This window comes from Diadema antillarum, unplaced genomic scaffold, assembly GCF_040938485.1.
Source record: "Diadema antillarum isolate AM-2024a unplaced genomic scaffold, OU_Dant_1.0 scf00000008, whole genome shotgun sequence".
Lineage (NCBI taxonomy): Eukaryota > Metazoa > Echinodermata > Echinoidea > Diadematoida > Diadematidae > Diadema > Diadema antillarum.
The window spans coordinates 724,356-751,679 of NW_027270897.1; the positions used below are offsets into that span (position 1 = coordinate 724,356).

At 37.5% G+C, this 27,324-nt stretch overlaps 2 protein-coding genes across 2 annotated transcripts; one reads left to right on the forward strand and one right to left on the reverse strand.

Moving 5' to 3' along the window:
• Positions 1-200: 200 nt before the first annotated feature.
• Positions 201-2,487, reverse strand: LOC139717646 (rRNA-processing protein UTP23 homolog). The gene is made up of 3 exons (XM_071629156.1): positions 2,314-2,487; positions 1,445-1,633; positions 201-690 (listed from the first exon to the last, which is right to left on the reverse strand). Exons 1-3 carry the CDS (start codon positions 2,485-2,487, stop codon positions 265-267), a joined length of 789 nt encoding a protein of 262 aa, XP_071485257.1. The 3' UTR covers positions 201-264.
• Positions 2,488-14,574: 12,087 nt separating this feature from the next.
• On the forward strand, positions 14,575-24,757 carry LOC139717657 (coiled-coil domain-containing protein 25-like). Its single transcript, XM_071629167.1, has 7 exons — positions 14,575-14,607; positions 17,475-17,522; positions 18,788-18,827; positions 19,773-19,900; positions 21,415-21,518; positions 22,264-22,466; positions 24,673-24,757. The coding sequence occupies exons 1-7, from the start codon at positions 14,583-14,585 to the stop codon at positions 24,755-24,757; spliced, it is 633 nt and encodes a 210-aa protein (XP_071485268.1). The 5' UTR covers positions 14,575-14,582.
• Positions 24,758-27,324: the final 2,567 nt, after the last annotated feature.

Here is a 27,324-nt window from a genome sequence, read left to right on the forward strand (position 1 = left end):
AAGAAATGGGTTTGAAGGAAGTCAGACATTGTCAGAGGTTGAAACACTTTAGAGAGCTTGAAATATCGTCCTAAGGCATTTAATGATGAAATCTATTTGCATGATATGTACATGTACCATCTTTGCTAGAACAGGGAAATCAAAAATCAAACATCACAAGTGGCAAGTAGTTCACACAAAATCCCTGAATATCCTTTGACTGCATGCAAGTCAACATGTTCCCTCCATCACAGCACAAGGGAAATTGTTCATTCAATGTAATGGTCATGATGTGACTGCCTGGGCGTGGCTCATGTGTTCCTTTACGTGGGGTGCAATCTTGATCCGTTTCCGCCTCCTCGTCCTCTTCTTCCCTCCACTCTCACCATCCTTGCCATCCACTGGTCCTCCTCCTCCTCCTCCTGAATGAACATCCTTTAACTTTTTCTTCTTCTTTTTCACAGACAGGGGGTTTGGACCTTTTGGTCCCTTCCTCTTCCTCTTTTTCTTAGGGTCCTTGTCACCCTCGCCCCCCATGAGTTCTATCAGCATCTTCCTCTCACTGTCTGTAGGGTTGACTTTACGCGTGGTCAGAGCTGTTGCCTGGGTAACGGAGGACTCGGAGGGTTTCTCCAGGACGATGGCATTGAAGTGAATGTAGAGGAGGGGTGTCCCGGCCATCCTATTCACGGCTGCACTGAGATCGGGATCCTGGGACATACAGCACACAAAGGACAGAGAGTTCATCTCAAAGAGCATGTTCCAAAACTAAAACATTTGTCAAAAGAAGAAACTGGTACTGGAACACCACAGCTCATTAACCAAAGGGTTACTGTGCAATTAAAAGACAGACTATTGCAAAGCTTTCTCATGATTCAGCCACTACTATGTGCAGTGAATACCAAGAGAGGTGGATGTTACTGATGTATACATACCAAGTATAAGCAGTGCACAGCGTAATACTTTGTGGGGGGGGGGGGGGTGGTTTCCCCGTAATTCCTGGCTTTTTCCCCTGCATTCCATCACAGAAATCATTGCAGGAATGCTGTAGGAATACATGATTCATGTTCTGAACATCAAAATTGTATGCATTTCATAACGAGGTACTAAACAAGTAATGTTCAGTAATCATCTTATAATCTTTTTTTTTTTTTTTTTTTTTGGGGGGGGTCTTGTACGCATCTTATTTCATTTCATTTTATTTATTATTATTATTATTTTTATTTATTTTTTTTTTGGGGGGGTCTTTCTTTCAAACCTAAATACACAGTATTCCAATTTCATATCACAATACCTAATGTGAAGAAATATTAGTGCTGAAATTTCTAAACTCTACACTGTCTAGAGCCCTGGTAAAACCAAACAAACAAACAAAAATTTGAATGTACATAAAGCAAAGAAAAAACACCACACACACGATAGTACAACAAAACAAACACACAAACAATCTACAACTACGCCTGACCTGTGTGGCAACAAAGTAGTGGTTCTTGTTCTGGTCAGCTATCATGCTCATGATGCAGCGGAAGGCAGACACCGGTTTCTCCTTGTGACCGCATCGTCTCACCTGGTACCGCTTGAGGATGAGGTAGCCTCCGTAAACAGCCTTTCCTAGGGCTTCAACCTCAGAAAGAATGCAGTTCGTAGTTGTCAACTGTCCAGAAGGAACAGAAAAAAAGTCAAACAAACAAAGATTGGGAAAGTTAGTGATTAAAATAATCACTCTCATTGTGAACAGATCCCTGAGAATAACTTGTATATTGACTGTCTGACTAAAAATTGGTAGGATGAAACTACTTCAAAGTCTGTGGTGCATTCTACAGCTCAGACATGTAAAGAGCAGAGACTTAAGGACTTATTGTGATTGTTGTTTTCACCAAAACGATGTAGATTCATATCATCTAATTATCCACCTTAGTTAAACTTAATAGATGTGACAGTAGCATGTGGATGACTTCATAACAGTTGGCTAATCACCACATATTGAGACTACACAAATAAACATGCACACAAATGTACAGTGTACACATGAGTGAACACGCAATAATTTGTGGTGAATTGTACAGTTGTATGGTTTACTCCAAAACTGCATCCCACTAGCATGTTGACATACGATGTAAAGGCAACTGTTGTACTCTTTTGTTCTCTGTGCCTGACAAGTGAATTCATCTATTATACGTACAACCTGTAAAAGTAGATACACATAAACACACACATACACACACACACACACACACACACACACACACACACACATAAACACACACAATGCACCACACACATAATGCATCACACACACATAATCATGTAGGCCTATGGAAAATATGAACACACCTGAACCTCTCCACCCAAATACTTTGGCATTTGCTCCTTGATGTTGATCTTGCGGAGCAGCGCCATCTGGGTGAACGTCCCATCGACCAGGATCTGATGGGGCTCGCGGAAGTTGAAGTTGTTGCGGTAGAATCCGAGGTACTTGCGGGCATGCTTGTATCTCTTGACCTTCATGGCTACACTGGGGGTGTCAGTCTCTTTTCTTCCACTGTTTTTGTTGGATTACTCGATCCTGTGATAAAAGATGTGTATTTTAAACAATAAAGTTTTCTGAATACAGTGTATTTCATTTTTCAGCTAGGCTCACAATAAACATAGAATGCTAAATGACAAAGTCCACAAATATGACATGTGACAAATGTTACATGGAATTTATGGTTCATTCATGTGAGTCTAATATCAATGTTGCATATTAAATGAATTGTACACAACATACATCTCACTAGATCATAGATGAATGAGGCAAACAAAGGGAGAAAAAGTTGTTTGCATGACACAAGCCAATCTAAAATCATCGAGATTGACTAATGGGCTTAGTAATGTCAAAGGGTGTGACTGTGAGAAGAGAACAAAAAAGACGACGGAGCTGAATAAATCACCTCTTGCCATTTCACAGATCTACTCAGACTCAGTACTCAGCTTTTACTTGTAGTAATGACATGTATTTCATGATATGAATGAAAGGACTCTGAGTGAGGGGTATTTTTGAGATGTCATGGGATAAACTGGTGCAGCAAAGTATTTCAGAGCATGTGATATTAAAATTAAAGACTCTCCTTACTGCCCTGTACTGCACTGATAGTTGCAGTAAATTCATACAATAGAATTTTGATCAATAATTACATTCACAGCAATTCAACCATTTTAACTGGCATTCAATGACTAAGATTGGTACTGCCGAGAATTTGAAAAATTGACATTGCAAGCTTTTTTTTTTTTTTTTTTTTGCTAAGAACACAAATTACCCTCAATCTGAAATTAAGAAATGTATAAAAACCATTATTAACAGCCAAACAAAGCAAAGTCAAACTTAAGAGCTCAACATACAACAGTAGTACTCACTCAACTCACGCATGATGAGTCATGAGTGATCCGCCAGTGCCCATGGCATCGCATACAACTTCAACGAGTGTGAAAAAACACAAAACAACCCAAACACAAAACTGAGATTTAAGTGTTAAGACTTCGGCACAAGATGGAAATAATAGTCACAGAACATGAAAGCTTACCCGTACGACACCGACACAGTTTCAGTTGTGGCCGACGATGTGGGACTTAATTGTGCTTGCGCTTGTGCCGTGGGCCATGCGACCAGACATACAAGAACACACCGCGCAGCGGTGTGTTGTAAGGACGGCAAGCCGAAGCACCGGGGTTCTTCTTCGTTAGACTTCCGTTGGTTTCTTCTCAGCCGCAGCCAGGGATTCCAAATTACGCGCGGTGTTGCAACTTGTCACTGTCGATTTTGACACTTTTCCTGCCCTTCGAAACAATAGTTGTAAATTTTGTAAATTTACATGCTATTTAGAGTCTGCCGAGTCATCCACATTCATCACCGAAAGCAATTTTCAAACAAAACACTTGGTGTTCATAAGAAGTAGCAACAACGTTCCGTGTCAGCACGCGTCGCCCTATCTCAATGTACAGTGTACATAGATGGAGATCCACGTGTAGCGAACAGTGAGTGGGTAACGTTTTAAACCGGAGGCGAACGTCTCGTATCCTCAGACCTACCACATCACCAACTATACAAATCGCCCATAAAACTCGGCGGGAATTTCAGACGATTTTCAAAATTTCACATCATAATGTAGCACATAAGTCGACAACTCCATGTATAGAGTATGGCAGAGACACCAATACTATACTAGTACTCTGAAAAATATTTACAAATTATTACACTGAACAATGTTGATGAGGTGTAGAAGTGTAATTCCATTAACCTGTGTAGAATCTATGCATGCCTTTTTCTTATTTGTTCTGCTTACCACGAGCCCCAACTCATGAGGCGCTGCGTGTCATCATCCTTGTTCGTTGAGATTGGTTATAACATTTTTGAAAACATTCTTATTCTTCAGTACAATCACTATAAATTCTGAAACTGTGGTACTACTGAGTATAACTCATCCATAGTTGTTCAAATGTAAAAGTCAGAAAATCCCCCCGATGTCTCCTTTATAATAATATGGAAGGGACCAATCGCAATTAGTGCTCACAGCTAATATGTTGTTGTTGTTGCTGTTGATAGATAATTGCTCATGATAATGATATGATTTTATCATGTATGGTTGTTGATTTTATAATTGGCAATCAGGGCCGGCAAAACGGGGGGGGGGGGGGGAGGAGCTCGCCCCCTTTGAATTATGAACAGAGTACATTGGAATGTATAGTGTGTATGCCTAACCCGTTTAAGGCCCCGCCACATTTCTATTTTTTTTTTCCATTTTTTTTTACCTCGGAAGTGGCACCAGGAAAAAAAGATAGAATGTGGTAAAACAAACTCTTGTCGGTCGCATGCTGAATTTGGAGTGGGTAAGGCCTTTTTTGTTTTTGTTTTTGTTTCTTTTCTTTTAGTCTTTCTTTTTATCTATTTTTTTTTTTGCTTGTCATGTGAAGAAACCTGAAAGTATAGTTGTGCCGAAGGGCTTTTTCTTTTCTTCCCCACCCCCATTTTTTATTTTTTGCTTGTTAGCTGATGAAACCCGGAAGTGGCACCCAGAAATACGTGCCTACTGCCCCCCCCCCCCTCCACACACACACACACACATACACATACACACACTTTTGAAAAATGTGGTGCCAACCGTGGAATCGGGCATAAAAGTTTTCCTCGCACTCCTTAGAAATAATTATGAAAAGAAAATAAGAATAAACAAAATGGTAGGCCACTCGGCCTATTATGGCATGAAATTGAGAAGATTGTTTATCCTCATCTACTCTCCCTCGGTTATGGTTGATTTTGAAGATACTGTAACTCATCCTGGAGCTTGAAGTAGAGGAGGACAGATTGAAAAGCTGAGAAAGAAGAAAATGCATGGCCTTTGGACTTTGTGGGGTCACGTTGAGGGCCCGAAACCACTATTTCGGCACAATTGGACAATCACAAAACGGGAAAATTAAAGTTGTTAGAATAGGTTTCATTTTTATACCAATCCACGAGACAAATATTCAAGTTTGTAGTTGAAAAATATGAACACATAGTTTTGCTTTATTTTAAAGGTGTGATAATTTCTTTCATGGGGCGTAAACGTTACCATGTCATTCTATTTCAAATGCATTAATATTGGTGACTACATTCTATGATTGAGATAATTATGCGTCAGATGTGAAGTATACCATCGGCTGCCACGTTTGTAAATGCTGCCTGCAGATGGGAAGGATGGCAAATGACCTGTATGCTATACTGAACACAGCATGTCCTATTGTGTGAAACCTTAGACAGGTAATGTTAATTTGTTTTCTCGACAATTTGACGTCAGACTTTCTTCAGAAAATATTTTCAACATTTATCAGTCCCAAATTGCCAGCTAATTCTTGAGTATCATCGATGAAACATGTGAAACTATGTGCGCAAAAGTATAGTCGTTAGATTCCAAGTAACGTATGTTTCACGTTAATGTAACCTGGTAACGTAAGTTACAAAGACAATACTACTACATGTGCAGCAAATTTTGGAACATTTTCTTTTTGGTTTTTGTATATATTCTTACACTAATTTCTCTTCAACTCTAAGTGAACGAATATTATAACACGATGTCGCAATAGTATGGCAATACAATTCTCAAAAATAACAATTAAAACAGTTGTAAAACTGCAAGACTTTATAACACGTCCTCGTATAAACTCTTCAGTAGAACAGTAATCCGTAACTGTTGATATTTTGAAGACAATTGACTTTATAACACGTCCTCGTATAAACTCTTCAGTAGAACAGTAATCCGTAACTGTTGATATTTTGAAGACAATTGGCTTATGAATTTATGGCATTGAAATGATAAGAGTTGGGAACATGCTGTTTCGTGCCTTAACGGATGAAAATATTGTCATGATGTACGTGTAATATAAAACGAGTGGTGGGTAACGTCGGTTTCACTTTAATTTTATCATAATGAAAGTTTTCGTATGCTTGATGTCTTGTGACTTGTTATCTTCATATTGATGTCTTGTAACTTGCTTTCTTCATGCTGTTGAAAGATATGTTTCGAATCCATAACTTTGCAGACTCATCAGCTGTCGCAGCAGTTACTATATGCAGGAACAGTTTGAAAATAGCAGTTGCAATAAAATAGTATTCACAAAATTTTTAACACTTGTATGAAACAAGAAACGGCAGAAACGAGATGATTACTCTGTTAAAGTGCTTCATAATGAACAATAACGCCGTATTGCTTGTATTTAAAATGTCTGAACTCGGTAAACAAGAGATAGGGAAAGAAGGAACCGAGAAATGTTCTTTGTTAACTAAATAAATGGCCACTTTACTAAGTTGACTATGGCAAAATGAGGTCCATGAAATAACGTCAAATTACACAGTTTCATTAGCACAATACTGGATAGGATGAATGAAATGTCATTAGTAAAGTCATGTACTCGATTTTCCTTGTTATGTATGCATAAAACAGTATAATCCACAAGGATAACAAGAATAACAAGTCTTGCATTAATAATTCTTGCCGTACCTTGAAATTGTCTCCAGGAAAAATGTTTTGAATCTTTAAAAAGAAAAGTAAAAGGACAAGTTGCTATAATATAATGCAAGGTATTGATAATGATTATAGGCATGCAGGCCCGTAAGTAGGATTTTTATGGGGTGGGGAAATGGGGTCAGGAGTTAGAAAAAGTCGACCACTTCCAGTTTTAATCTCCTGACGGGCAGAAAAATAAAAAAGCTCCCGTGCCATTTTTTTTTTTTTTTTGGGGGGGGGGGGGTTCATTTCTTTTGCCGGGTTTCATCGACTGACAAGCAAGAAGAAAAAAAGAAAGAAAAGAAAATTGAAGAAATATGAAAAAAGGCTTCAGCTCAATTCGATGCTGCCAATACAAGCCCAATTTCATGTTTTTTTTTTTAATTTCAAACGGGGGAGGGTGAGTCCGCGATTCCTTTTTTTTCTTTTTATTTCCTTTTGTTTATATTTTGACTGCTGGCAAAGGGGCGGGACTCTGAACCCCCTCCCCTATAATTACCCTGATGTGGTAGGGTAAAAAAATAAAGATGTGTGAATTTGCTTCTTTTCTTTGTTAACTATGAGACAGGCATAAGTTTTTTTTTTCTTGAATCTTTGCTTAGAGATATGCTTTTTCGCCATTCTGATTAAAGCTAACACGTTCCATATATGGGGTTTTAATCCTAGCACTGCTCTTCCCCATTGCAACTGTATTAACTTCAACGAGAAGGAAGAACAAAAATGTTAATGTCTTAAATATATAGCTTACTGAAACATTTATTACTATGATTACTATTATCATTATCATTATTATTATCATGTAGACCTGATCTATGATGGTAACAGTAATAGTTGAAATTACATTTCTCTAATGCACTGTATTTTTGTTGCCTTTTTTTTATTCAAAATGTGTTTTTCTTCACTTTGAGATCATCAACGACATTACGACAGAAATTTGAGTTTATTTTCTCCGTTAAAAATAGTCAGGGAGTAAGTCACCATATTGGTTTATGATAACCAAAGATAGATATAATTGAAAAGACGTATTTCCCTACAGAATTCCTTCAACAATAGTTCCAGAACAATTTAATGTTATTTTTATCCACGCACATTCTCTAAAATATCCTTTTTCAATGACATGAATTGATGAAACTTACGTTACCAAAACTAGAAACTTACGTTACTACATTAATGCAGGGACCTGGTCCACTAGTTTTGAAGCAGAGATCTGTGTAATCTCTAATTTTATTAGCTATTCATTGAATTTTCTTAAAACAATGTTAAATTCATTGCTTATACCTGAAATATGACATCATTAAAGCCAAGTTGAACATGAACGCCCACCAAACGATTTTTTTAAAAAAGATTCTATGATTTTGTCCCCTTTTACTGCATCCTCCAAACAAACAAGAACATACAGCTGTAAATGAATTTGATATGTTTTGACGTAGAAATTCATCAACATCATAACTGCAACAATTAAATTGTCTCAGATTAAATGGGCTTTTCCGTAGATTGTCTGTTATTAACATGACAACATCTTGAAACTTACGTTACCAAAATTTGAAACATACGTTACTTAATAAATTGAGTGATTTATTTCAAAAGAATAAGCCTGTACAGCAAAGTAATTACTGGATTTTTACGGTGGAATATACTGACTTAATAAACACACAATAAACAGAAGCAAAGCATGATTCTATGAAAAACAACAACACATTTCCAACAATCAAATACTTACTCAGTTTTTCAACACATCATGTAAAGGTATTTTGCGCGCTGCCAATGCTCAAGATGCCAGTAAAAGAGGTTGCTGAGCTATCCCATGACCTCAAATCGACGGCACAGATTCGAGAAATATACATTTAGGTGGTAATTAATGGTGTAATTAAGCTTTCTGTCATTTGGTGGTACCGTATATAGGTTATACATCACGTATGTTACACTTGTGGATTAAATCGAATAGTTAGCAACATAATAATGAATCTTTTGCCACCCATGGGTATGAGGACAATCTACTCCATAAGTTTCAACTCTATAGAACAATCATTCAGAGCCATGCACCTTCATACTTTTTACAAAGATGGTAACGTATGTTACTTCTCTTAAATCTACCTTTTTAAAGTCTATATTTGCGAGATTAGCAGTCGCATGTCTTTTGAAGCTGAGTGATGAAATATTTTTTTACATAAACTTAGACCCCTTTTGGTCAGAAAAGCAATACAATTGTGTAGTATTCACTGTAATAGCATTACCAAGTTTGCAGTACAAAGATGGTAACGCAGGCCCGTAGCCAGGATTTTTCAAGGGGGGGTGCGGTCACTAAAAAAATGGACCTTCGGTACCAATACCAATGATGACACACACACACACACACACACACACACACGATTATATATATATATATATATATATATATATATATATATATTCTTTGGACGACCGAACTACAAAAGTTGTATAAGAATTTGCGCGCGAAGCGCGCCGCAAATTGTGAATTTTGACTGTTTTAATGACGTTTTAAAGTCTCGAGGAAATTTGTATTTTTGTCTGTTGCATGCAATCGCGTTACGGTATTTCATCTAGGAAATAGTAAAAACTCATTTTGCCAGGAAGTTGCAAAGTTTAATTGTGTTCGAGACTCTGCGCGCGTAGCGCGCCGCAAAATTGAGAATAGTGATTTTCCTGGTGTTGTTTTAACTTTTATTTTTTCTATTGTATACCCGCGTTAGCAGGCCTGAAGCCAGGATTTTTAAAGGAAGGGGGGATTGCGTTAATTAACAAAACGGTCCTTTGATACTGTCCCGGGAGGGGTAGCGACAATTAAAAGGTGGACACCATGCTCATACATGGACTTTCAAAATGGCCCCTAAACGAGTAATGATCGTATGATTTTTTTGGGCCTTAAAAACAAGTATTCCTTAAATGTTTCCTGCACCCTAGAGAAGTACTTCATCATGATTGAACAATATACCATTTTCCCAAATTTCGGCCTTTTTGATACCCTTTGATTATATACGCTCGTACATCACACTTTCCATCTGATCCGTGAGAAAAAACGACCCCTATTACGCGTTTTCTTTAGCGAGTATGGTCACGGTGTCCACCTTTCAGTTGGAGTTTTCCATCCCATTGGATGCTGTTTGGAAGATGAAACATTCACTTTACTATACAGTATATCAGCCGTTGGTATGCGAGTTTGTCAAAAACGAAAATAAATAAGAAAATTTTTAAAACAAAATGAATTGTAAATGTGAACCATTTATATTTTGCCTCCTTGTGGTAGGATATTTCCAGCATTTCCGAACTTTCAAATAATCATTTTAGATTTAATAATATTAAAGGTAGTAGATCCGATTCGCAAACATCTCCAATATCAGTCAAATGTCATATTAACCATCATGCTAAGAAGGTTTTCTTTGTGAAATTTGGAGGTCAGTGAAATTCAAAAATTAAACATCCGTTAGCCATTGGAAGAAGTTGAGTGCAAATTCAGACCTCAGGCTTAGTGCTCAGATGTTATCCTATTTGATTTGATCTGTCTTACTGTGCACACTAAGATACATACTGGAATGGTTATTTCTTATTTATCAAAATAATTATAGTAGCATATTTGGTTACTAGCTGTCTCTAAGCATTTTCGAATTTGGGCTGCAAAGAGATCCACTACCTTTAAGTTAGAAGAGAGATAAGTAAATAATGATGAAATAAACAAACAAAAAAGAATGAGTTTCTTTTGTAATACTATCTGACAAACTTTTTACTTTACCATTTTACTTCATAGCTCAGCACTTTCCATTCTCTCTCATACCCTCTTACCCATTACATTTAAATGAAATGCAACTAAAATGAGTTTGCGTGCCTGCATAATACTCTTTGGAAATTATAAGTGAGAATGTTCTTAGGTTTTGGCTCACTTTAAAATGAGAACCAATAGAACTGTCACAACATGAGAAAATGTATAAGTAATAATCAACAGTACATTTCCGAATTTGGCCTGCAAAGAAATCCGCTACCTGTAAGTTAGAAAAGAGATTAGTAAATAATGATAAAATAAACAACAAAAAAGAATGAGTTTCTACCGCCGTATCCAGAACAGAGCCTGAATCGGTGCAGGCTCAAGAAATCGTTTGTACTAATACGTCTTGAAGTACTGTGTGATACTGTTGACTCAGACTTCTACAAAGCTGTAAGTAAGAATTTTAACCCAATCCGGCTCATTACCTGTGTTTTTTATGAAAAAGATGAATAAAGAATGTAAATTAAATAACGCGTCACATTGCAGTCTAACGCTCTCACAATGTTATCATACATAGGGTTTTTCCCTGACTGTTTTTACTCCGGAGCTCTTGCAATATTCAGGCTTTTGTAATACTATCTGACAAACTTTTTACTTTACCATTTTACTTCATAGCTCAGCATTCTCTCTCATACCCTCTTACCCATTACATTTAAATGAAATACAACTAAATTGAGTTTGCGTGCCTGCATAATACTCTTTGGAAATTATAAGTGAGAATGTTCTTAGGTTTTGGCTCACTTCAAAATGAGAACCAATCGAACTGTCACAACATGAGAAAATGTATAACTAATAGAGAACTGGAGTAAGACAGGCCTTTCATTTTGTTTTGTCTCTCCTGATCGTTCGCAAGAAATGCTAATTCATGACCACCTTTTCACAATTTGATTGGGGCATGCATTCATAATGGAAAATAGTTGACATAATAATCTATCCCCAGGCATTATCATGCCAACATGTACTTATATGTACATGTACTATATCTTTGTGAGACGTAGATATAAAATGTCTCAGGTTTTCGATTATAGTAATTTCGAGGAAATTTCTTTAATCTTTATCATATGTGACCGTGCACCTCAAAACGAACATAAAGTCGCACACACTGATTTTGCGTGAGGACTGAAAATAAGTGAAGTGGGTCAACCTAACCGAACTTGACTTTTTCATATTTTCTGAAAGAGAGGGTCTTCCTTTACATTATGCTAAAATTTGGTATCATAAAATGGGCAGGAATTACTGTGTTTTTTAGCAGTTTATCTCGAACATTTTTTGGTAGAATAGTGTGGTTAGGTGTGTCTTTAGAATCCCTTTTTCATTTCTGAAAAACCTTGTCCACACTCTTCACTTTCAACTTATAACTTTTGAAAAGATAGTGTTACCGCTTTGAAAGTTGGCATTGATTATGGACAGAATGTGTTAATGAGGCATGCTTAATTTCAGTTTAATCTGATAATCCCTTCATTGTTGTTACTCTGGTGGTTTACTTTCTGTTTTTTGTCTCATTCATCGCACAGCTAGCACGGTTTGGTAAAGATTAAGCGCTTGAATAGACACTGTACTTTAATAAGAGCATCTTTTCTCAGTTCACACTTTTCCTGAGTTTGTGCTTTCTTTCCAATATTTAGGAGAGTCCATTTGATTTGAGTTATACATCATTTTAAAGCTTAAAGTGTGCTCTTTCAGAATATGGTCTTAACTTAAAATTCATGTCTGGCGACTTTTTGTTTGTTTTGAGGTGCAGGGTCACATTATATGTAAACTTGAGGCTATTAGATTTTCATCCACTTACCTCTGTTCCTGTGAAAAAATGCAAGTGTCAACCTCAATGTCATCCACGAATCGCACGTACTCGGGCGGCCAGTGGAAAAAAAAACACCGGTCACACGCGCCAAGGGCCATGGCATGCAGTGCCAATATAATAATAGCTCGCACAAATTGATACATAACATTTGTGTTTGTGTGCATGGGGACGATCCGATGGTTCATACAACAAAAGGGTTTCGTACAATTATTTTTAACATTGTTAAACGTACTCTTCCACATTTACGTAGCATATAATGTGTCTTTATATTTATTTGGATTGTTATCTTGAGAATTGCTAAAAACCGTTATTATGAAAAAGTGGACCTTTCAGAATTTGGGGGGGGGGGGGGGGGGTGCGTACGCACCCGACGCACCCCCCCTGGCTACGGGCCTGTAACGTATGTTTCAGCAGATCTGGCGACACATTTCCATCAGGTATTTTGTTGTTAAAGAATGATAAGCTTATAAAGTTGTGTTAGGTTTTCATAGAACGTTCGGCTACTTTTCTGAAACTGTGAGTAAGCTTCTTCTTTATGCTCATATTTTCCCACAAAGTTGAGAAAACATAAAAAATCATAGTTGGCGACATGCACTTTTGAGCCTGTTGGCCGAACTTAACTCTCCACCAATGGCTTAGTGGTACAATCTCGCCTTCGAAATGATTTCAGTTTTTGTCTATATGTCCCTTGGCATCACATAAAATCACAGGAGCATTTTGAAAGAGCTTTTTATCTCTCCTAGGTGAGAAGGAACATAAGCGACACGATTTTTGACCAATTGCGCCGAAATAGTGGTTTTGGGCCTGCTAAGACCATTCCAGCTCATCCAGGCATTGTGATACTGGACGCATAGAATGTGAAAAGAAAATGCCAAATTGTCATAAAACAGAAATATATTTCAACAAAAAGGAGCAAAATGCACATCCGAAGTTAAATAAAGAGTGTGGTAACGAATCACCACAGTAACAATACACGTTGCATAAAACCAAAGATTACCAAGGAGGTAAGATCGTGTGATCGTAAGATCGTTATTTATCATCTAAATAACGCCCCTCTTGAATCTGTTGAATCCGTGAAGTACTTGGGTGTAACCATCACTTCTGATTTGAAGTGGACCCAACACATTAACAATACTGTCAATAAAGCCAATAACGTGCTTGCATTTCTAAAACGCAATCTTCGCATAAAATCTGATGTTAAAGCCACAGCTTACAAAACGTTGGTTCGACCAATTGTTGAGTATGCTTCCACAGTTTGGGACCCATCTACCAAGAACCTAATCCACCAAGTGGAAATGGTCCAGAGAAGAGCTGCGCGATTCACTTTAAATCGCTACCATAACACCTCGAGTGTCACCAAAATGCTACAAGAACTTAATTGGACCACTCTGGAACAGCGCAGAGAAAATGACAGGCTAATTATGATGTACAAAATACACAATAATCTCACTCCTCTTTCAGCACAGGACTATATCATCAAACAGGCTACTCAGTTAACGAGAGCCTCGCAACCACACTCCTACCAGGTACCATATTCGAGAACTGAATCGCATCGCCATTCGTTCTTCCCAAGAACTGTAAGGAACTGGAATTCCCTGTCGTCAGAAATTGTTTCAGCGCCATCTGTGGGATCATTTCGAAACCGTCTAACGGTTGATCACAGTGGCTAGTATTTTCGTCAAATTTTCTATGTGCTTGTAAATATCTGTAAATAAATTGTATTATAATGTAAATAGCACCAGTCTGCAAGAATCTTCAGTCTATTGAAGGAGGCAGACTTAATCAGAAGAAGAAGAAGAAGAAGAAGAAAAGCTTTGGGTCGAGTTTTTTTTTACCTGTATCTCTGTGCGATTTGTACACAGGTTGACTTGACTCCGTGTGCCCCATCGCTGTACGTCCAACGTTCCTAGCTCGCCCTTCTTGTCCTCCCGGAACATTCTGCCTTTACGCGTCGCCGGTAGGCCTACATCCGACTTTAGTTGAAGAGTTATGCTATACAGTCATCATGGTTTTCTATTTCACCAGTAACGGTAAGAAATTAGGGGTTTAATGACGTTTGAAGTTAAGTCTTTCTTGATGAAACATGCATTCCACGACCAGATTGTGCATAGAACAGGACAGGTGTGATGGGAAAACAGAACATTGCAGTCCCACCCGTTGAAAATAGCGTATGTAGGTTCTACAATTTAAGAGTAATTTTAAAGTGAAGGAGCTGATTGAGTGATGTATAAGTGTCGACAGAGATCTACACTGCACCGTGCTGGGAATGGCAGTACAAATACCCACAATAACGATTTAACGATACATCACTTATTACACGCACAGCTAGAGCTACAGTGTCTTTGCAGAAATCTTATTTCTAGATCTGCCCCATGTACTGTAGAAATGGGCCCAGCACGGCGCCAAGGCCCAGCCAGGTAAATTACAGCCAGCTACAGAGTACAGGGACAGGTTCCCTGCCTGCCAACAGTATGGTAAATTGCTTTTGCAGTAAATTGAAGTCAAAAACTGCAAAAGATCGTGAAGATCACACTCGCAAAACTCAACAGAACAGTCACACCTTGCTTGCAGTTCAATTGCAGCTGCGCCATGCCTGTTCTGTGGCTGGCTGTGTTTTGTGCATGTTGTGAGAAACTAAATCATAATCCACGTTGCAATTTTGTGGGAAATTTTGCCCAAATTTTTTTACTTCTCTAATCTGGGAGTCTTACTTAAAAGACTAATTGTTAAATTTGTGTTAGATAAATAGATGTGAATGTGATAAGTACAAAACAACCCCCCCCCCCCCCCCCCCGACAAATATTAATACGCTTTAGAACACTACCATGGTTATGTCTTTTTGATACTAATGAAGACATGACTTGCGCGCAAACTCACACAGGAAGAATGACCTACATAAGTAACACTTACATCTCCAAATTAAATGTAAGTTGATTTGATAACTAAATGAAGTGACGACTGATGTATTCAACTTATCAAGGTCCAAAAGACAAGCTAGCTGGTAAATTGCTTCTACCATCGCCAGATCACCACAAACGCTGATTGGCATATCACTTGTATAGAATCTACTATTCTTCATATCTATTTTTCTTGTTGTTTTATTTAACGTTAGGTTTCCCCCCATTTTTATGCCTCCGCCACGAAGTGGTGCCGGAGGCATTATGTTTTCGGGTTGTCCGTCCGTCCGTCCGTCCGTCCGTCCTTCCGTCCGTCCGTAATGAATTTTGTGGACAAGGTAACTATCAAAAGCTGTTGAGGTATCCTAATGAAACTTGGCATGTATGTGTATTAGGGGGTGAAGTTGTGCCTATCAACTTTTGGGTGCACGTGCTCAAGGTCAAAGGTCAAAAGGTCAAGGTCAAATACATAAAATTTCACTATTTCCACCATATCTATGCAATGCCTGAAGATATTTTCTTGAAACTTAGTGTATGCATGTATTACCCAATTTAGATTCTCTGGTGAAAGTTTGGGTCATGAGGTCGAAGGTCAAAGGTCAAAAAGTCGAGTAAAAGTATTAAAACTTCTTTTTTTTCTCTGTAAATTGGAAAATTGTTCAAGGTATCTTCATGGAACATAGTATATATACATGTACTGACTGGCAGTGATTATCTAGAGAATGTAGGGTTCATGGGGTCAAAGGTCAGGGGTCAAAGGTCAAGTGCAACACTTCAAAATTTTACTATTTCCCTCATGTTCATGCAATGCCAGCAGGATTAGTTTTTTTTTTTTTTACACTTGGTGTATGCATGTGTAACCTCATAGAAATTCTCTGGAGAGTTTTTTTTTTCTTTTTCTTTTTTATTGCCTCAAAGGTCAAAAGGTCAAAGATCAAGTGAAAGTGCTGAACTAACTTTTTCCTCCATATCTCGGAAGTGGCTCAATTTATGGTGAAACTTACTGCATATCTATGCATGTTCTACCTGAAAGTGATTATCTTATGAATTTTAGGGTCAAAGGCCAGATGAACATGGTAACAATTTACTATTCAGTACAGAAATTGCACTTTTTCTCCATACCGGTACCATGAAAATTACTCAATGCATAAATGTATGAATGGGTCAAAGTCAAGTTAAAGTCCTTAAATCCCCAAATACATGCTCTCCTATTCATCCAATTAAACCAAGGTCAAGGAAGGTGAACATTCAACACATTTGTGACAAACTTGTCATTTCAATATTTTGCCAGTTTTGTGAAAATGTAATCACACATTGTCCACATGTACTATCTAGACCTATTAGGAGAATCATGCATTATGGCGGAGGCATAACAGTCGCCATAGCGACATTTCTAGTTTAAACTTTGTAAAAGTAATCTTAGACCTAGTGTAATAAGATTTCCTATGTTAATAATGCTAGAGATCTAAGTCTGTATTTTTTACAATCTCATTGATGGAAAATGATATCCAAAGGTCAAATCTTTAATATCAATGATATAGAATCTCAAGTTCCATATTTTTCTAATTACTAGGGCAAATGTCTTTCACAATACACAGAGCAGCGTATTGCATATAATGCACACAATGCATTTAAAAAAAATCAGTAGATATAATTTACTGTGGATTGCATTGCAACGCACACATGTGCCATATAAAATCTATGTAAATGTAGTAGACTATGTATTGCAAACTACATGTAACTGCCTGTATGAAGAAGATGTTACCAGCAAAAAATAACTCCATGTGAAATACATTATAGATTTGATGTACATCCCGTAACAAAACTGGAAACATGATGTAAAAAGAACCAACTAATGGAGAAGACAATCATGTCTTTTTCACAACCTTTATGATTAATTCAGTGCAAACTAATCACAGAACCAAATGAATTTAAGTACATATAATTAAATGTAAAGCTTTTGATTCCTTGCTGATTCCATTTTTTTTTTAAATTTACAGTTGTATCGCCACCATACACAATCTACGTGGGAGAGGACAAGTATGAAAGTAAGTTTAAAGTCAAACCAACATTATTTAAAGCAGATTTCTGCACTTGCATTTTCTACTGCAGAATGTTTCTTACTTTAACCCAATGCATGCTCAGGCCAGGCACATACCAGCTTAACCTGTTGAGGACGAGTCCCGAGTATACTCGGGCGAGTATACTCGGGCAAGGGTCTATGGGAAATGCGTGTTGTAGCAAAATCAGCCCGTCCTGAATGGGTTAAAATGCCAAGCTGTTTTATCAGCAGTCAGTAATCCATCCTTACCTTCTTTGTAGATTAGCAAGCCCACTCCGGTGAAGCAATGTGCGTCAGTCTAACAGGCAGGCCATATTAAAGGGATGGTACAGTATTGGTGGAGATGAGAATTGGGCTTTTAACTTTTTGCGAGATACCAAGAAAACACTTATAAGATAGTACAGAGCATACCATTTTTAGAGGAATTCAAAGTTTATTTGATGAAAATCGGGTTTGAAATGACTGAAACATCCAAAAACAAAGAAAAACAAAGCAATCACACTCTATTAGAATCGCTCTGTTTTGGATGTCTCAGCCATTTCAAAACCAATTTTCATCAAATAAACGTTGAATTCCTTGTGGAATTACATGCTCTTTCATATTTCATAGGAGGTTTCTCATTATCTCACAAAAAAAATTTTAGAAACCTGAAATTAAGTCTCAACCAAAACTATACGATCCCTTTAACACATTTGGCAGGGTTCGAAATTGGCGATGGTCCGCTGGCCATTGGCCACCCAAAATCATGTCGGACTAGCTAAAAATCACAAAATTCTGAAGTAACTAGTCCGTCTGGCTAGCCAAAATATTGCCTCAGTGTCAAAATTGATTCTAAGTAGTCCGCCTGGCTAGTTAAAAAAAAAGTTAAGTGCGATCCCTGAGTTGGGATTAGGGAAATAAGATTTTTATCTCTTTTCATTGACAATTCAATCTGTGCCAGTCAGCAAAGAAAGCACTCCAACATGCATGCCAATCAGTGAACATGGGACAGTAAGGGTTAATTAAAATTGCCCTCTGTCAGGGGAAGATAACAGTATGTTAATTCCACATGCCCACTTTCCATATAAATCTATGTTTTATTTTTGATGGTTTACAGCAAGTTCATGTATTAATTTTGCCAGTCCCATACTCAATGAATTTTCAGGGGGAGTTGTCTCATCTGCAACATTCAACTGCTTCCATAAATAACGACAATGCAACTGTATGTTCTATGTATTCCATATTTTATCTTTCTATCTCTCACTCTTACAGATGAAGAGCTCATCAAATATGGCTTCCCTGAAGATGTGTGGTAGGTGTAAAACTGAAGTTACCGTGGCCTACTAGCTGTACGAACTATCAGCCAGACATCTTAATAAATATTGCAGACCAAATGTTCACAAATCTATTTTCGTGCCGAAACCAGGATGCATACAGCCATTAAGAATGAGCAAACAAGAGAGCAACTTTAGCATACAGAGTGGCTACATGTTTGGAAAACAAAAACAAATAAACAAAACTTCTGGAGTAAAACTACAGCAGGTAGAAACCCATGATTTAAAACCATTACATTATTATATCCTTCCTGGTTTGTTCTGTAAATTTGTATCAAATTTCTTCACAGTTCGGTCCTTCACATAACAGGAAATCTCAGCCTTATTCATTCCAGATAGACAAAGATTTAAGATTTAAAAAAAATATAAATATTTTTTTTTCACAATGAAAGATAACTGCATCATGATATGCTGTAATTATTTATTTGGTTGATTGTTTGTTTATATCGCATTGATGATACAAATGGTAGATATTTGTACCAAGTGTCTCAAGACAAATTCTCTGATGTTTGATTTGTATCCCCCTGCAAAATGTATAACAGATTTATCTAGTAATCTAAGTCAAGTTACCATTTCAATTAGATAAAAGTGATCACTTTCATTTCTATATATGCAGATGCAAGATCACAATCTGAAAAAAAAAAAATGATAAAGACTATAACAATGAAATGAAAGAGTATTTACAAGTAAGCAAAACGAAAGGGAAATCTGACATACATTAAAAAGATAAAGACTGAAAAATAGGCTCTGACTAACATTATGTACATGTATGTAGCCATAAGTTCAGATGAAGACTGATCTCTGTTCTGGGGTGTAACTTTCAACTGCCAAGTACAGCTCGAGTGTATGCACCACTGACTGTGATATGTTGACTCTAATGTTACAGCTTTTATAGGTGAGTAATGATTTTCCCCATTTTTCAGGTTCCATGTGGACAAGCTCTCCTCTGCCCACGTGTACCTGAGGTTAAAAAAAGGCCAGACGATGGACGACATACCCGGGTCAGTGTTAGAGGACTGCGCTCAGCTGGTGAAAGCAAATAGTATACAAGGTAGATATTCAAAGTCAGGGGAAAAGAGTAGGCAAAGTCAACTTTGATAGAGATGCTGCTACAAGTGTTCATGTAGGTGTATGCCAAGCAGCCTGACATGCTATGCAGCAGTGCCCTTCATTTGACCTGCATGCCACTTGTGACCTGTGATTGCAGACCTACCACGTCTAGCGCAAGTGGCATAATGTTCACTGCTCAATGGTCCTAAACCTTGTATTTGTTCATTTTGATACGCTATGTGATCAAGCTTTACAAAATGACTCTGGAAAGATATGCTGTAAAGTACATGTATTCACATCAGTTGATTGTAATGTACATTGTACATTGTAATAATGCAACAAACAAACAAATTGATTGTTGACCCTGTAATATGATTAAAATGGATTAATAATGTTTTAACTAAAGCTATAGTCTTTGCTCAAAACATAATTGGCAATTTAGAAGAGATCATTATGGATGAATATTAGGCATATTTGGGCTATTTGGTTGTGGATAGTTTCATTATACAGTTGAACCTCTCGTATCCGGACAAGTCGGGACCGGGGCTCATCCGGATATGGGATTTGGCCGGATACAGGAGACTCAATGCTTTATACATGTACATATACATACATACCTTTGGTATGTACTGATGTAGCCCATTGTAGTACCACATGTAATAATGTGTATACTGCAACCTTTTCATACAGACCCCAAAATAGAGGTTCGTGTTTGCAAGAATGAAATCATTTTCTTTTATAAATTCTTAGGATGATTTACCTAAATAATTATTAAGAAATGTATCAAGTAGATCTTGAAAATAAACAGTACGAGTCGACGAAACTACGCTTCAAAATTCGATCGTCACGGCTCGGCAAAGTCGACTGTACATGTAGGTCGCCATTGTTAGATGGTCTCCCTCTCTCTCTTTGTGTGTGTACTGTGTGTGAACAATTTTGAGTGTTCAATATCATTCGTTGCTCAGCCAATGACTCGAAACAATGCATGTCTATCTAGTCATATCGACGGCTGTGTATGGACCTATATGTGGCAATGCGATATGAGAGGACTCGAGCGCATAATCTGTCCATGTTCTTGCGATGATTTGGGGATGTTTGGGGATGTTAAAATGTCTGGAGGTAAGCAATTTGGAAGGAAATTTTATGTAATGTATGTTAATCATGTTGGAAGTAATATGTAATTCATGTGTGTTTGTGTAGGAGTTCTCAAGGAGTTGGGAATCCCCCTTTCCTCCCATAATTATTTTAAAAAAATCACGGCGAGATTGCGTCCGTATAATAGAGAGATCCGGATAAAGGGAAGCCGGATAAGAGAGGTTCAACTGTACTCCATGTATTTATTCTGGGATGTGAGTGTGGTACTGAAAAGAGCCTACCCAATCTCCACATTTTGGTAAGCATGGTCTTGGCATTCTCATTTCCTGAGGAAACCTTCAAAGAATAGATCGAGGCTAATGGTGCAAAAGATAAACTGACCTCTGTCCCTGCTGGTTTACTGTTTCCCTTATTGTTCAGGGAGCAAAATGAATGACATCGCTGTGGTCTACACACCTTGGGAAAATCTCAAGAAGACGGGGGACATGGCTGTAGGACAAGTGGGCTTCAAGAAGGCCAAAGAGGTTTGTAGTATTCCCTTCATTTCATTTTCCACTCTATACTCATGATAGGTTTCAAGCATTGAGAAACGGAACAAAACAAACCAAAACTTGAAGCTGACCAATACAGCTGGAGACTGTGTAGCAATTCTGCCATTGTACAGATGAACCTCATAATTTGTACCTGCAAAACTTAGATTAGATGAAAAATTAGTATATTATTAGTAACTTGAGCATAATGATGCCAAAGTTTATGGATACCAAAGTGATGTGATACAATTTAGGTAAGGTTTGGTGCTAAAAACTAGAAAAGCTGCTTGTAAATAGAAACATAGAAACCAAAACAGTGGCTGAAAGTCAAGTTTCGTCTAGTCTAAAGCTTAGTTTGCATTGTTCGCCAATTGATACTAATGCTGGAGTGCCTTCTTTGCTGATTGATGTAGATGTCAGGACACTAGTTGTCAATGAATGGAGATTACCTAATCCCCGTAATCCCTATTGTGTCACAGTGGCCTTCCTGTTGGACTGGGGCACAACAATGCTACTCCTATTACATGTATTTGAAAGTGGGCTAGAGCCTGCATACAACTGGGATGGATTACTGAATGCTAATGACAATGCTTTTGTAACCTAATTGTAGGTGTAGCCAAGTTCCTGGGCACATGAATAGTTAAATATAGTTAATAAGTTTAATAAGTTATCTCCAATGAAGGCATTTGGACCCATGCTTATCAGTGTCATTTTTTTTTTCTCTCTTTTTTTTTTTCAGGTCAGGACAGTAAAAGTGGCAAAGAAAATAAACGAGATTGTGAACAGACTCAACAAGACGAAGAAGGAGCTGAAGCCTGACCTGAGGCTGGAGAAAGAGGCCAGGGATCGCGAGGAGAGGGAAGAAGCAAAGAAGGAACTGAAGGAAAAGAGGAAGCAAGAGGAGGAGATGTTAAAGCAGAAAAAAGAGCAGGCAGAGCTTAGGCAAGCATTCTTTCATGTCCTTCATTTTGAAGTCATCTGTTCTTTTACACCACTTACACCTCATTTTATCCAAAAACGTGAAAACTACTTTGTCATATCATATTTCTTGTTATGTATAAGGGTTTACAAACAAAATACGAAGCAAAATAACTCTGTTATAATAATCGTTTGTCAAATCGGACTTTAAGAACAGCATTCCACTGTATCTTTCTTTTTTTTTTTCTTTGCTATTTACGGTGTAATCATTGTGAAGTAATTGTTCAGGTGTTACATGTGCATTGGTTTTAAGGGTTTGGTATGAAAAGAAAAATCCACTCCATGATAATTATAATTTGCCTGCATGATAAGGAATGAAATAAAAATTAAAGAATCAGAACATTGAAAGTTTCATCACAATACACATGTATGATTAAAAAAAGATGATACAATAATGGAATTTTAAAGTTTTACCTACATTCTCAGAACAGTGACAGCTCTCAAACTCAGATGTCAACAATGTCATGACCTCACTAATCTTAATCAGTCGGTGTGTGTTTGTGTGGTGAATATCTACTGCTGTTTTTGTTGGTTTTTTGGGGGTTTTTTTACATTAGCAAGATTATCGAGCACATCAAATAGTACATGTACTTAGACAATGACTTTGTCCTTTTCTTATTTGCATTTATGAATGGCATAGAGAGGAATGTTTCACAAATAGAATTCCTTTAGTTTTGTCATACAGTGGACGCCCGTTAAAACGAAGCCCTCAGGACCGGCAGTTTTCTTTCATTATATTGAAATTTCGTTATAACAGAAGAATTGAACAATGAAAAACAGATCAGATAATGTCGCGGCCTGAATTTTTATGTCATTGTAACAGGAATTTTGTTATAACCGTGTTCGTTAATGGGAGAGCACTGTATTTTGATAGAACTCTTACATACTGTTGATTTGGACTTCCTTTTTCTAGTTACAGGCAACAGTGAAATTCCTTTTCAGAATAAAGAATGATCCTCATAAGTATGAGCCTAATGCATCTAGGTGGTAGAAACATTTAGAAACTAGAAATGTCGCTACAGCGACTGGTGTATGCCTCCGCCATAATGCATGGTTCTCCTAATAGGTCTATAGTACAATGTCTTGACAATGTGTTATGAAAGTTTCACACAATTGGCAAAATATTAAAATGACAGGTTTGCCAAAAATGTGCTGAATGTTCACTTTCCTAGAACTAGGTTCAATTGGATGAATGATTAAAACGTCAGAGTGCAGGTATTTGGGGGAACTGATGATTTTTACTTGACTTTTGACCCTTTTATAAGTTTATGCATTGAGTAATTTTCAAGGTATTGAGAAAAAGTATAATTTCAGTATCAAATGGTAAAATAGTATTATCTAAACCTGGCCTTTGACCTTTGACCTCACAGTTCCAAAGAGAATCACTGTTAGGTAGAACATGCATAAATATGTAAGTTTCATGATAATGCCTTGAGTTACTTTTGAGATATGGAGGAAGAAGTGCAATTTAGCACTTTCACTTGACCTTTTCACTTGACCTTTCACTTGACCTTGACCTTTTGACCTTTGACCTTTTGGCAAGAAACTTCCCACAGAATATATATTGGGTTATACATGCATACATCAAGTTAAAAAAAAAATCCTTCAGGCATTGCATAAATATAAGGAAAGCAGTGCTTTTTTGAGGAGTTGACCTTGACCTTTGACCCCTGACCTTTGACCCATGACCCCCAACTTCCCTAGATAATCACTGCCCATCGGTACATGCATATATACTAAGTTCCATGAAGATACCTTGAACCATTTGCGAGATATGGAGAAAGACACGAAATTTCAACCTTTTTTTCACAAAATAACCTGTGACCTTTGACCTTTGACCCCGTGACCCTAAAATCCAAACAAAGTATTATCCCCCCAGGATATACCCTCATACCAAGTTTGATGCAAAACCACCTTACGGTTTTTGAGATATCGACAAAAACAAAACGGGACGGACGTACGGACGGACGGACGGACGACCCGAAAACATAATGCCTCCAGCCACTTCATTGGCGGAGGCGTAAAAAGGAAGTGTTTGGGCAAGAAAAACAAATAAAAGTATGAAGGAACAAGCAAACTGCTGTTTATGTAAAAATAGACACTGGAGTATTTTAATTCCATAAGTTTGCTCATCTATCCCTGTATTCTCTCCTGATATTGTGTCATCCAGGAGTTACAAGTCACTAATGAGGGAGGAAAACATGACATCCAACGCAAACAACACGGAAGAGGATCTCGAGGATGACTTCATGTAGCGAATGGCAAATCTGTTGTCACTGTGAACAGATGGACAATGTTTGGCTTGTGACTTCTGTCAACAAGAACAAAATTTGACACCTGATTCAGACATTCAGGAATGATCCTCGATCTACAAAGTGGATTGCACAGAACAATGAACCTTGTAAAGACAAAAAAAAGAGCAAGTTGCTGAACTCAGGATACTCTCTTGTGCATGTTCCAAGATAGAGGCTCCTGGTCATAGTTGTCTTGCTTTTGATCATCAGTGCAGGAATGCAGTGCGCTCTTCCGGGAGCCAGTGTCTTCACAAGATGATACCAATCTACTCTTTGCGCTGGAATAGGCAGTGCTTTGGTTACGACGGTGAATGTTCTAGAACAGTTTGGATGCACAGCTGTGACAGGTCATTTACGAAATCAAAGATCACTGAGCATGGTTACAGACAATTCTTGTGTACCAGTAGATTATGCATGCAAAGGAAAGAAGGTGACTGCCACGGTGCTGTTTTGCCTAGTAAATCTGTCATAGACAAACAAAATAGCGATGGCATTATTATGTTCCTTATCCAATGTGGATGAAGCGATGATGCATTTGTATGAGATTATAAACAAAGCTAAACAAAACAAAGTGAGATTGCTGCTGTGATTTAATTGCTCTTTCTGAGATCACTACATGGTTACCATCAATTCTTGAGTACCAGAATATTATGCATTATGCAGGTGGAAAAAAAAAATGGTGACTGCCATGGTGCCATTTTGCCTGGTAGTTCTGTCACAGATGGGCAAAGTAGCAATGGCATATTATGTTCCTTTAATATTCATGTGGATGTTGCAATGATGCATTCGTATTTGAGATTATAAAGAAAACTAGGCAAAACAAATCATGATGGCTGCTTTGATTATCATTACTTGTGATTATTGATGTTTCTGTTTCCAATAGGATTCAATGTTCGTGAATGATTGGTTATGGTTTAATATGTAAAGACTTGTCTTTCTCAAATGTCATCTTCTGCTTTGATAAAGCTATCATTAGTCTTGTTTTGTCATATGTGACCGTACACCTCAAAACGAACATAAAGTCGCACACACTGATTTTGCGTGAGGACTGAAAATAAGTGAAATGGGTCAACCTAGCCAAACTTGACTTTTTCATATTTTCTGAAAGAGCGGGTCTTCTTTTACATTATGCTAAAATTTGGTATCATAAAACAGGCAGGAAAGTGTGTTTTTTTAGCAGTTTATCTCGAACATTTTCGGTAGTATAGTGTGATTAGGTGTGTTTTTAGAATCCCTTTTTCATTCCTGAAAAACCTTGTCCACACTCTTCACTTTCAACTCTAATAACTTTTGAAAGGATAGTGCTACTGCTTTGAAAGTTGGCATTAATTATGGACAGAATGTGTTAATGAGGCATCTTTAATTTCACTTTAATCTGATAATCCCTTCATTGTTGTTACTCTGGTGGTTTACTTCCTGTTTTTTGTCCCATTCATCACACAGCCAGCACGGTTTGGTAAAGATTAAGCACTTGAATAGACACTGTACTTCAGAGCCTCTTTTCTCAGTTCACACTTTTCCTGAGTTTGTGCTTTCTTTCCAATATTTAGATAGGTTAGAAGAGTCCATTTGATTTGAGTTATACATCATTTTAAAGCTTAAAGTCTGCTCTTTCAGAATGTGGTCTTAACTAAAAATTCATGTCTGGCGACTTTTTGTTTGTTCTGAGGTGCAGGGTCACATATTCTTTCTTTTTTTTTATTTCAGAGGGTTGATTGAGGGGGAATGTGCCTTACTCTTTGTTTTACAGAGGATCCAAATGAGCTTGTCCAGTTGAATAGTATTGTTAGCAGACGCTGCATTCTTGAGGTAAAGGCAAAAACTAGTAATGAGAATCCTGCAAAGAATGTACTCGGGGGATTTCACAAAATGAGGGTCTCTGTGAACTCAAGCTATGTTATTTGTTGTTTTTGTTGTTGTTTTTATTTGTTTGTTTATTATTGGTCATTTCCTTTTCTTTATCTAGTTTTAAAGGGGGCTATATCCTGACCAAAGCATTTATTAATCTTATGCTAATAATATGAAACTACTGATTATTTCATATGTAACAGTGAAAGAAAGCCCATGAAACAACAAATCTGCTGTAAGAGCAATGATTGGCAAAATCATTTGATTCATGCAAACATTGGTTTTCTGGAGCCAATTGTGAGAACTTCTTGGCATTAGTATCATGCAGTTTAAATGGCCAGTTCTGTATTGTACACTCTGTGTGCATGTACTTCTGCATGTTTTCGTCACATTGGAGAGTAAAGACTCAGTTACTCAATAAATATGAATTTCTTTTATGTGCGTACACCCTGCACTGTGTGTCACTTCCTTTATTAGGTTGGTTTTCAACACCGGCCACAGACACCCATTGTTTGATATAACTGTGTGGTTATTTTTTTTCCCCCCAGTTTTTTGTTGAGGGCATTCATAGACAAGTGTGTGAAGAAGTATCATGTAGACAAAAGTCATGTGACCAGTGAATTTACATGCAACAGGTACTTGTTTTTATTTTCTCATAGTGTCTTCTTTTGTTTTGATAG